This window comes from Desmodus rotundus, chromosome 6 (genome assembly GCF_022682495.2).
Source record: "Desmodus rotundus isolate HL8 chromosome 6, HLdesRot8A.1, whole genome shotgun sequence".
Classification (NCBI taxonomy): domain Eukaryota; kingdom Metazoa; phylum Chordata; class Mammalia; order Chiroptera; family Phyllostomidae; genus Desmodus; species Desmodus rotundus.
In genome coordinates this window covers 97,888,891-97,900,246 of record NC_071392.1, presented here as the reverse complement: position 1 = coordinate 97,900,246, position 11,356 = coordinate 97,888,891, and the positions used below count along the sequence as shown (strand labels likewise).

General features: G+C 54.4%; 1 protein-coding gene across 1 annotated transcript; it reads left to right on the top strand.

Moving 5' to 3' along the window:
* The first annotated feature begins 622 nt into the window (after positions 1-622).
* On the top strand, positions 623-9,949 carry MC3R (melanocortin 3 receptor). The gene is made up of 2 exons (XM_024559814.2): positions 623-674; positions 8,958-9,949. The coding sequence occupies exons 1-2, from the start codon at positions 623-625 to the stop codon at positions 9,947-9,949; spliced, it is 1,044 nt and encodes a 347-aa protein (XP_024415582.2).
* Positions 9,950-11,356: the final 1,407 nt, after the last annotated feature.

Sequence of the window (11,356 nt, the reverse complement as noted above, 5' to 3'; positions counted from 1 at the left end):
CCAGGACTTGCCTCAGCTACAGAATGCTGTCTAGCCTAAGGCAACCGCCTCTTCCTGCCGGGCCCACATCCAATGACCAACCACATGGTGGGTGGGAAGGCCCGGCCACTCCGGCCCAATAGGGATGCTGTGGAGGTGCCATATATGCTCCAGAGCGCCCCAAGGCAGGCTGAGAGCTGTCAGGTCTGCACTGAGCCCGACTCCTTCCTCTGCCTGGTCCCACTCTCTCCCCTCCCCTTCCAGAGGCATTGACCCCTAACTAGCATCCTGTGAACCCAACTGCATCTCAGCCCCTGCTTCCGGAGAACTCAGGCTGTGACATCATCCTTGGGGTGGGGGAAGGGGGCAATGGGCTCAAGATGGTCAATCATGTGATCCTTTACCCTAATCTCCAGCCTCCCTTGCAGCTGTGGTCAAGCACATGCCCCAGCTCCAGCCACTGAGGCGTAATCATAATTCCACTGGGGGACACTTGTGAAGAAAGAGGGGCCTTTCCTCACAAAGGGGAACAAGCCCCGGTGGCTTCCTTCTTCTCCCTGCTGTAGATGTGACACGTGGAGCTGCTGCCATCACGTGGCCCCCAGCGAGCCCACAGGAGAGCAACACCAAGAGTGTTGTAGAGATGGGAGCCCTGGAGCTGCTGAGCCAGCATCTACCTCCAGACGTCGTCATGGGTGAGAACAGTCATTTTCCGTGCCCTGCAACAGAACACACCCCCTGCCTGCTGCGTGCCAGCCCAGGACTGGGCACTCCCTCATCTCCCTGCATGTCCACGACAGCCTCACAGAAGCACGGTGGGGGGCGTGCTCAGCCCTGCCCAGACCACCCGTCTGTCCTCGCTGAAGTACCGGGCATCCTACTGTACCTGGTCACCTGGCCTTAAACCCTGACCCTGGGACTGTGGGCTCCAGGCTGAGCTAAGCACCTGTCTCAGACATGTGGCCATGACAAACTCACACAGGACAGCCACAGCAGCACATGTCCCTCACCCCCTGGCAGGAGAGACAGCACGCTGCCCCAGCCCTCGTCCCTACGCCCATCTGCTCCTGCCTGATAGCTTTTGAAGCCTCAACAGTCCCCGTTTAGAAACATCTAAAAACACAGAAATGCATCAGGAAAGCAGGCTACCCCCACCACATGAGCACTTTGAAACACCAGTTATTTTGCTGGGTTTTCACTTAGGAAAAAGGTGTTTCTAATCTGGCAATCAGGTCCCAAAACACCTCTAATGGGTTCTTTTCTGGCCAGCTAAACACGACTCTCTTCCACTCACACATCTGGCACCTGCGCTTCCCAAAACGGAAAGGAGAGAGAACACCTGCCAACCACTGGGAGAAACTCTGAAAATGCATTACAGCTTGTACCACACAATCAAACACATTTCTGCAAAGGTGCCACTCAGGGAAAGCGCGAACCCCTTCTGAACTCTGTCGATACCAGCCCAGCCACACGAGACCAGAACACACAGTGATATTTCAAGTCTCCCTTTGCACATCCACAAACACTCACCCGTTCAACAAGTATTTACCGAGTGCCAGATGCTTTTCCAAGAAGGAGGAACACAGTACCTTCTCCGGTCTCCCCGCATTGCTTCCCCTCCAGTGGGCGCTTCGGCAGCATGTGTGCTAACACTGGAACGACGCCGAGAAGATCATTGGCCTGGCCCCCGAAGGAGGATGCGGGGAGCTCACAGGAAAAGCTGATCCTCACTTGCCCAGTGGGTTAGTACTTGTCCCTCCTTCCGCTGGGCCTTATGTGCCACCTGTTGGGGCTTCCTACCAGGGCTCTGAGTAGGAACTGACTCATGATAGAGAGTTTTATAGACAATGTCAATGAAATCACGTCATCCTCATGAAAACCCCATGGACCAGGCACTATAATTATAGCCATTTTATAGACAGGGAAACTGAGGCAAGGAGAGCTATAGTAACCAGCCCAGAGTCATACAGCTACCTGTGGCAAAGCTTGTTCCCAAAACCAGAAAAAGCAACAAATCCAATCTGCCCTCAACCTCCCAGAAGATGCTTTCACTGTCTTGAAGTCCAAACATGATTTCACCTGTGAGCCATTCAGTCGGTCACACCCCTCTTTGGTTCTCCTAAAACCCTCTCCTAGTTGACGCAATGAGAAAAGTGTAAAGATAGTTAATTGATGATTTTCATTATTGCAGTGCACCTGGATTGGGCCTGACGCGCAACCTCGTTTGGGGACAGAACCACATTTCCCTCAAGGAAATCACCCTTTACTCCCAGTTCTAGGAGTTGAGCATATGACTCAGCCCTGGCCAATCCAGGCATTGCATTTCCCTGTCCACGGCAGTTGGCTCAGGCCTGTGTGCCCTGTCCAATCAGATGCAGGGAGAGGTGATCTGGGAGTCTTATATCTACTGGACTTGAAGCTGCTGGCAGCTGGCTCTCTGTGTGAGGACAGAGCAAGGAGCCACATCGACGAGCCAGGAGGAAAGCTCTCACCAGCAGGTGAACCCTGCCAGACCTTCATCTTAGACCTTCCAGCCACCAAAAAGTGTCACGAAAATTTTCTTTGTTTAAGCCATCCAGTCTATGGTATTTTGCTATGGCAGCAGGAGCTAATACCACCTGGGTCCTTGTTACATTCATTGAGCCTTGAATCCAGATATATATGAATCTGTAAACCCCTGAAATTCCCTTATGTGAGACAAAAAGCAAATCCCTTTTTGTTTTCATTTAAACCACTTCAGATCCACTGCTAGGGGTCCTTCCGCTCCTGTAGGGCCTGTAGGTTCCTTGGGAAGAAGGCTGCGCACAACTTGTGGTGGGGAGGGGGAGCAGGGGGAGCCACACAGCCTCCACAGCTTTGGCAGGAATAGAAGCCTGTCCATCTTCGGAGAGCTCCCCTAAGCGCACAGGCCACTACTTCACGGGGGGCTCCTAGCTCGCCACGTAAATCCTCCCGCGCGAGGGCAGCCAAGGGCAGTGTCACTGCCCGACCACGTCGTGCGGGCTCTGTGCGGGCCACGCACACCAGCCGAGGCTGTGGGCACTGCATGTGCCTTAAAGCGGCTGCACCTCCTCTACCAAGCCCCGACGGGCTCAGCTCCCTGCATGCTTTCTGGCACCTCTGTCGCAGGCCGGTGCGTCCTCTCGTACCGCAGTGGGACCAGGAGTTTCATGGAGGCAGGGACCGGGTCTTCCCATCTTTGTGTCACCAGCCCCTGGCGTGGTACCAGGCACGCAGGTGCCACTCCGAAACTGTGTAATGGTGGGTACATCGAAGAACCATCCCATCCTTCCCCTGCTTGCCAGTGGGGAAGTAAAATCGCGCCCCAGTACAATAGTTGTGTGTTAGTCCGGGAACAATCCAGAGGGCTGCCGCGCAACAAGGCCCAAACTTTTACTGACACAAAACGTACTCCTGTGCCGCTCAATGGTGCGGCTGTGTGCCGAGCAATGCGACGCCAGGCTGTTTCGACGATGGGCGAATCCCTCAGAGCACACTGACACACCCCAGGAAGTCCTGCCCACAACACACCAAGGCTGTGTACACGGCCTGTTGCTCCTGGGCTGCCAGCCCGCAGGGGGGTCGCTGCACAAAACCACAGGAGGGTAAATAAGCGCAGGAGAAAATCATGCAATTAAGAGACGTAGGAGACACAAGACCCGTGAGGCCACGGTCGGCTGCAGGGCACACTGTTTTACAGCAAACTTTGTGCAAATAGAAAGAATACACACTACAGTGATGATAAAAGGTATAGTATAGTAAACACGCGAACCATCACATAGTCGTTTATCCGTATTATTATTATTATTGAGTGTTACATGCTGTACGTAATTGTAGGTGCTACACTTTCACACGACAGGCAGACAGTAGGTCTGTTCACACCAGCATCACCACGGACACCCGAGGACCGCCGTGCACGATGACGTGACAATGGCTATGAGCAACATCGCTAGGCAGTAGGAATCTTCCAGCTCCACGATAATCTTACGGGACCGCGCTTGTACGTGCTGTCTGTCATTGGTCAGAATGTGTCTGCAGTGCGTGACTATAGGAGTGTACTTCTCTCTCATGGAACAGTCCTGAAGGAAGAGGTTCAAAGCAAATGAGGCACTTTGGCCATTTGTACCGTATGGGTTCCATTCCTGGGCCAAAGTGGACTACTGTTCTTCTGTCCCATCCTTATAAACAGCCAGCCGGGGTCAAGGGAGAATACGCTCACCACTTTTTTTTTTAGATCCTCATCCATGGATATATTTTGTTGATTTTTAGGGAGAGAGAGAAAGAAACACTGATGTGAGAGGGCAACATCGCTCAGTTGCCCTGCCCGGGTATCGGACCCACAACCTTTTGGTGTCCAGGGTAATACTCCAGCCGCCTGAGCCACGCGGCCAGGGCTGTGCTCCTCACTTCAGACAGCACGACAGAAAAGCGCTGCTCTTGCTTCTGTTCACACCACAGAGGCCATCCTGCTGCAAGGGAGGCTGGGAAACGCAGGCCCTGCCGGGCAGCCATGGGCCTGATTTGAACTATTGCTGGGATTTTTATTACTACGGAGAGAATGACACTGCTGAACAGGGCTGGCCACACTATGGGAGAATGTAGGCCGAGTACACACTTCTTACGGGTGTTTAAAATAGTTTCAGGATAGTCTTATAAGTTCTCTCCACCATCGAGCCCTTTCGTTGTGGGGTAGCTCGGATCCAAGCTTGTATGTGCTCGTTGCTGGGAGCACCCCAAACCCTGCTCTGTACAGGCCTGGGTCCTGGCTGGCCCTCGCCATTTGTCCCAGGGACTGGAACTCTCCCCAAATCCTGGTCCCCGCAGCTGGGGTGCAAACAGCTTTTTTCAAGACCTGCAGAGGCGTTACAACATTGGGGGCGAGCGCTCCAGCTCGGCAGCCAGGGATCATCCTCTACCTGTGTGACTTTCAGGGAATTACTGAACTCTCTGTGCCCTCGTCCATAAGAGCAACAGCAACGTTCGTGATAAGGCTGTCGCATCGAGTCATTTTAATTCTCACCTCTACAGACTTCAGCACCGGGCCCCGCATGCCAGGGGCCTCGGTAATGTTCGTTCTTGCCCTGACTTCCCGTTTCCCACCTCAGACGGCAGGTGCGGCCTGGACCTCTCTGCACTCTTACTTCCAATCCCTTTACTTGCCTACCGCTCACTTGGGACGCACAGAACTTGTTGGGGAAGTCCCCGAGGCTGTGGCACACTCCCCTCTTTCAAAAATGTCAAGGTGGTATCTTCCCCAATGAGATAGATAAAGTTTTTTAATACATTTCACTTAAAGTTTCTGTCTCCAAGAACAGAAAAAGAAAGGACAACAAACTTTTTCCTGGGTGGGGGGTGAGAGCAATCGACAGAATAAAAGTTATGAGGGAGGCTCCAAGGACGTGTTATCAAGGTCGCCGCTGCAGGTGACGAGGCTCGATTTCACGAGGACAACACACGAGGCACCTCAGTTGCCCATTTGAAGGCCAGGAGGCTGGAGAGTACCAGTTGGCTCCAGGTCTCATTAGTTGGGGGTTGCCCCAGGTGGTTTTCACTTCCCCCCCTCTTCCAAGCTGAACTTGACCCAGCTAGGAGGGCCACCACCCCTCCCCTACATCAGGGAAGATCCTGGGGCAGAATGTGGGTGGGGCCCTGGGCTTGGGACCTGGCAGAGAGAGTAGAAACTGAGCTCAGAGGGAACTGTCCAGCAAGAGGCAGCTGAAAACAGAGGTGGGCAAGGGGCCTGGGGGCGGGGAATGCAGGTATTAGAGGCAGCACCTCCTGAAAAACAATTAAGATCGATGACCAAGTCTCATTGTTTCTAACAGGGCCTCTGGACAATGCCGCCCCCTTTTGTTGGCCTGGGATCTGACCTCTAAGGATGTGGCATTCTGCAAGTCCTGAGAGTGAGGGAGGAGTGACGAACCCGCCCTGTTGGGGTGAGTGGAAGAGGAGGAATAAACTGCCGCGTGAAGTTCGAGGACAGCTATAAAAAATGGTTCACAGTTGAACTGGGTCCTGAAAGATAAGTGTGCAAAGGAAGAGCTTGGGGGAAGACAGAACGTCCAGGTGGATTATCGCTTAGGAATCTCCTTGTTACAGTTTATTGTAAGAGATGCAAACAAACTGGACACCCCCACATGTGCCAACAACATATGGTTAACACTGACGAGACCATCCCGTCTTGCGATTGTTACTAATAAAGCCAATTCATTCCACTAAAAAGTCGTCCTGCACCTGTGCGGCTCCCCCAGGTAAGCGGGAGCAGTGTTTAGAGAAGACCAAATCAACACTCATTAGCAAGGAGGGGGCTCTGAGACACAGGTGTGAAATGCCAGGCCCCACCTGCTCTCTGTACAGGACGCACAGAGTCAGGGGCTGGGCGCAGAGAGAGATGTCCCAGCTCAGTGTGTTCCAACCACAGAGCAGGGAAGACACCCAATCGGCTCTGTGGTCTGGGTAAGACCTGGGCCCCAAAACCACAGACCAAGACCCCATAAAGACACCTCTAGAGATGGCCCCGAAGGTGAGGAGGCAGGAGAAGCCTCAAAAGGATTAAGACTGTGTTTTATTTCCCCAACCTGGAAGGTGGCTGGTTTAGCATCAGAAGTTGCTCTGTTGAAAATGGACAGAAGTGGCATTTCTCCCTCCCTTCGGTGTGTAGACTGAGCTCCGCCCCCAGCGTGGCTTTTATGTCAGTGAGCCCCGCCGAATGGTGAGACTTGTCACAGACACTGGGGGGACCTGAAGGTGCTCTTCCCCCAACATTCTCTCCTGAGTTCGACATCTTTTGAATTCTCATCACTCGAAATGGTACCAAAGTCTCTGTCTGATTTTCACCTCCCCGACTCCCCTGAAGGCTGAACATCTTTTCATGTTTATTAGCCATTTGCATTTCCTGTTCAGTGGACTTCTGGTCACATCTGCTGCCCAATTATCTAACAGGTGACCCATCTTTGTCTCATTAACCTGAAAGTGGTGGTTCTCTATGAGGGGCAGTAATTTTGCCTATGGCGAATGTTTCTTCCTGCGTGTCTTCGACTTGGCTTACAGTGCTTTTGTCTGCACTGACTTGGGGGTTGCCCATCTTACTAAGATCTCTCCACTCCATGTTTTATAAATAGTCCAAACGTCCCTCTGTTTCCATGTGCACATGTCTCCTATGTCATACTCACACACGCACACTGACTGACAGAGTTAGGGGATGATTAGATGGCTCCTTGGCCCATCTGGAGTGTGTGGGTGTGTCTGCACGGGTGTGTCTGCATGTATGTGTGTAGGTGCAAGGGGACTCAGTGCTTCCAGGGTCTGTGTGACCCTGTGTGCAGCATCAAACCTGCCATATTCCAGCCAACAGCTGAAATCTGCCTTTAACATTTTCCAGCTCAAAGATCGCCTCCATCCTGCCTGGTGCTTGAGAAGGAGGTGGGGGTGTTTCCCTGCATCCCTTTCCTGCAGTCCCAGTCTCAACTACTCTCGAGTCTCCAGGCTGCCACCTCCCACATTCTCTGTCCACCCTTGCTTCAGGGCACCGTCATCTCGCTCTGGGTCTGCGCAGCCCTGGCCTCCAGGCTCCTCGCTCCTCCTCCTCCGATCCAGTCTGCACCTGCAGCCAGGAGTCTTTCCAAAGGCAGACCCACCTCAGCCCTGCCCTGCCTAAAGCCCTTTGGTCCACAGCCCCCCACCACAAAGAAGGCTAACACCATCCTTTTTATAAAAGGCACTTCTCACCTTAAAAAAAGAAAAAGGAAAAAAAACACCTTTGCAGCCGGATTTCTCAAATTGTGTCTCCCAGCTCCAGGTTCCAGCCAGACCAAACTACTTCAATTTCTTCAAAAACACCGAGCTTCCTTTCAACAGCCCCAAGCCCCGGCTATGCCCCTACTCACCTGGCAGACGTGAACACACGTTTGCCCAGGTCCTCGCCCCGGGTGACACTCATCCCAGAGTCTGGGCAGGTCCCTGCACCCCCATCCTATGGCAGCATTAAGAACCACTCCTTCTCCCTTCGACCCCAGCCCCTTCCTCACCACTGGGCGGCCTCTTCTTCCTCGGAGTCAAAGCTTCCACGCTCCTTCCCCCGAGAACTTCCTCAACCATTCAAGCTAGGGCCCCGCTCCATGCCCCAGCAGTCCCCTGGCTTCCAATCCAAGCCTGTGTCACTCTGAAATACAAGTCTCTGGTTTCTCGTCTTCCCAACCCAGACTCTGAGCCCAGGGGACACAGGGGCGGCATGTCTGTCTTGCTCACCACAATATAACGCATGCAGCAGAGACCTGATGCATAGTAGGTGCTCAGTAAACGTTTACTTGAAAATGAACCAAGGAAGGAGTAAATGAATGAACCATACCCACCGCAGTCTCCATGACAAACTGCTCGGAAGAGCCCGCAAACAGAGGCGCAGTCTGGCCAGCAGGGGGCACCAGTCTGCTTTTCAATCCCGCTGCCTGAGCCAGGAGCTGGTACCTGCTGCAGTCAGAGGGGCTTCGAGTGGGCACGCAGTGGTCACTTCGCTGCGCTGAAGATGAAGTAGGAGTCGCTCGCCTCCAGCCAGTGTAGGAACACTGAGTGTTCTCCCCTCACTTCCGCCAAGAGGTACTACGTCCCTGTCTTGCTATGAAAAGAGCCATACCTGTAGCAACCAGTGGCCGGCTATCTGTTCCCAAGTGGGGGTGGGAGAGGGGGCGACGGTTAAGGGGCAGAGAGGAGGAAGACAGCAGGAAAGAGTAAGTATTGAACGGCTGGCCTTGGAGAGGCAGGGCCAAGTCCTCTGTGTGTCTCCCAGCTGACTCACTCTCTCTCCGTCTGTCTGTCTGTCTGTGTGTCTCTCTCCCCATCCTTTCGTTCTGGGAGAACAAACCCAAGTCTATACCGGACAAGCGTCCACAGCAGGAATCTGGAGGGGATCCTCCCCTTTTCTGAGAGCAGCAGCAGCAGCGGCAGCACCCACCTGCCCCCTCACTGCCCCTATGGCCCTGCAGATGCCCCGCCCAGCTCAGCCCACCTGTCGGCCACAGACGCCTTCTGCTGCCTGCTGTCTGCCCAGCCCACGCTGCCTAACAGCTCAGAGCACCTCCTGGCCCCTGCCCCGGACAACCACAGCAGCGGGGGGTTCTGCAAGCAGGTCTTCATCCAGCCCGAGGTCTTCTTGGTGCTGGGCATCGTCAGCCTGCTGGAGAACGTCCTGGTCATCCTGGCCGTGGCCCGCAACAGCAACCTGCACTCGCCCATGTACTTGTTCCTGTGCAGCCTGGCCGTGGCGGACATGCTGGTGAGCGTGTCCAACGCCCTGGAGACCGTCGTGATCGCCGTGGTCAACAGCCACGTCCCGGTCTTCGAGGACCGGTTCCTGCAGCACCTGGACAACGTCTTCGACTCCATGATCTGCATCTCCCTGGTGGCGTCCATCTGCAACCTCCTGGCCATCGCCATGGACAGGTACGTCACCATCTTCTACACACTGCGCTACCACAGCATCATGACGGTGAGGAAGGCGCGCGCCCTGATCGTGGCCATCTGGGCGGGCTGCGGCATCTGCGGGGTGCTCTTCATCGTCTACTCCGAGAGCAAGGCGGGCATCGTGTGCCTCGTCACTCTGTTCTTCGCCATGCTGCTGCTCATGGCCACCCTCTACGTGCACATGCTCCTGTTCGCCCGGCTGCACATGCGGCGCATCGCCGCCCTGCCCCAGCCGCCAGGGGCCGCCCCGCCGCCGCCCTCCTGTCTCAAGGGGACCGTCACCATCACCCTCCTGCTGGGCGTCTTCGTGGTCTGCTGGGCGCCCTTCTTCATCCATCTGGTGCTCATCATCGCCTGCCCCACCAACCCCTACTGCGTCTGCTACGCCGCCCACTTCAACACCTACCTGGTGCTCATCATGTGCGACCCGGTCCTTGACCCCCTCATCTACGCCTTCCGCAGCCCAGAGCTGAGGAACACCTCCAGGGAGATTCTGTGCGGCTGCAGGGCCTGAACTTGGGGTAGGACGCTGGGGGCGCGGACGTGGGAATGTGTCTGGTCACATGGGACCCTCCTTCCAGCCAAGGTGTTTAGAAAGAAGGAGAGAGGAGTAAACACCCTGTGCCAACCTGTGACCAGCCTTTTGGTTCTGAGCTTACAAATCCTCTGAAAGGGAGGTGGTGCATAACGGGCTCTCTGGAAGGATCCCAATGTGGGTGACACATAAACTCTGATTTCCCCCGCAGCCCCCCGCCCCCGGGGGGAGTCAGGGGAGGCCCAGGCACCCAGGGTGTGCAAGGCCGGTGTCCTGCCCTACCACATCTTCGTGCTTCGGCTGGGACCAGACGCGAGGATTCTCACTAATGGGAGGGTGACTCAAAGCTCTCCCAAGCAAAGCTTTTACAGCCCTTGACCTCCGGCTGCCAGCTGCTCAATGGCTTTGCCCTTACTTCCTAAGAGCCCTGAGTTTCTGCTCTATTATCCTATTTACAGTAAAGCAGTGTCCCCCACACAAAGAACTTCTTATTAAAGAAGCTACTCTGTCCTGTCGGTCACTCTGTGAACCCCCACACCCCTCACCAGCCTCCCCCTGAAAACCAGCAGCATGGATGGGAGGGGCTGTGTATCAAGAGGTTGCTTCACAGTAGGCGCAGGTTGTTTGAGAAGTCGTGGGAATGCGTGTGACTTTCTCAGAAGCTCTGCTTTTGCTCATGACAACTGTGTCTCTATCCCACAATTTCCTAAGATGTTATCTAGAAAAGAGAATCGGGGGGTTACTGCTCCTTTGGCGTGACATGTTGTTAAAGTTGGGGTGATCCTGTTATCAATGGCTACACCTTATCGAGGAAAGCAGTCCGTTCCCACACGCACAGGGCGAGATTGGCCGGCTCGCACTATGGAGCCCCGCATGCTGCGTGTGGCCGTGGGACCCCTTCCTGCCCTGGAAAACGTCACGCTGTGCTTTCTGGCTGTCCCCGCTCCCCCCACACCGTGGGTTCTTCTATTGCGCTGTGACTCCGGTGTACAATTGTGCGTTTTTCTTGTGCTGGAATAGATTACGGGTTTTATTGTATTTGACGTCCTGCTGATGTGGACAATATCATGTTTCTTGCTTGGAGATGTTTGGAGATAAATAAAAGGCTTTTGTGGCTGCTAACTGGGTGACACTAATGTTCAGCACCTAGAAGCGACCTGGTGACTTCTGCGCGATCGTATGTCACGCTGCAATTCTGACTATTTGGCAAGTGGCACAAACATCCCCATTGCCACCATGCCCGTCTTTTCTAGGGTAGTGTCTTTTAGCCAAACTACAAAACTCCCCCGTTTAGGTTCTGAAAATACCAGTCCCAGGGCCACTGCCACTCTGCATTATTGTAATCAAGGCACCAAATAACAGGTCTTGTCCACTGCCACTCAGAGA

Coding starts and splice junctions, on each gene's coding strand:
- MC3R (XM_024559814.2), top strand. CDS start 623: ATGGGAGCCCTGGAGCTGCTGAGCCAGCATCTACCTCCAGACGTCGTC. Junction 675..8,957: donor ACCTCCAGACGTCGTCATGG/GTGAGAACAGTC, acceptor ATGGCCCTGCAG/ATGCCCCGCCCAGCTCAGCC.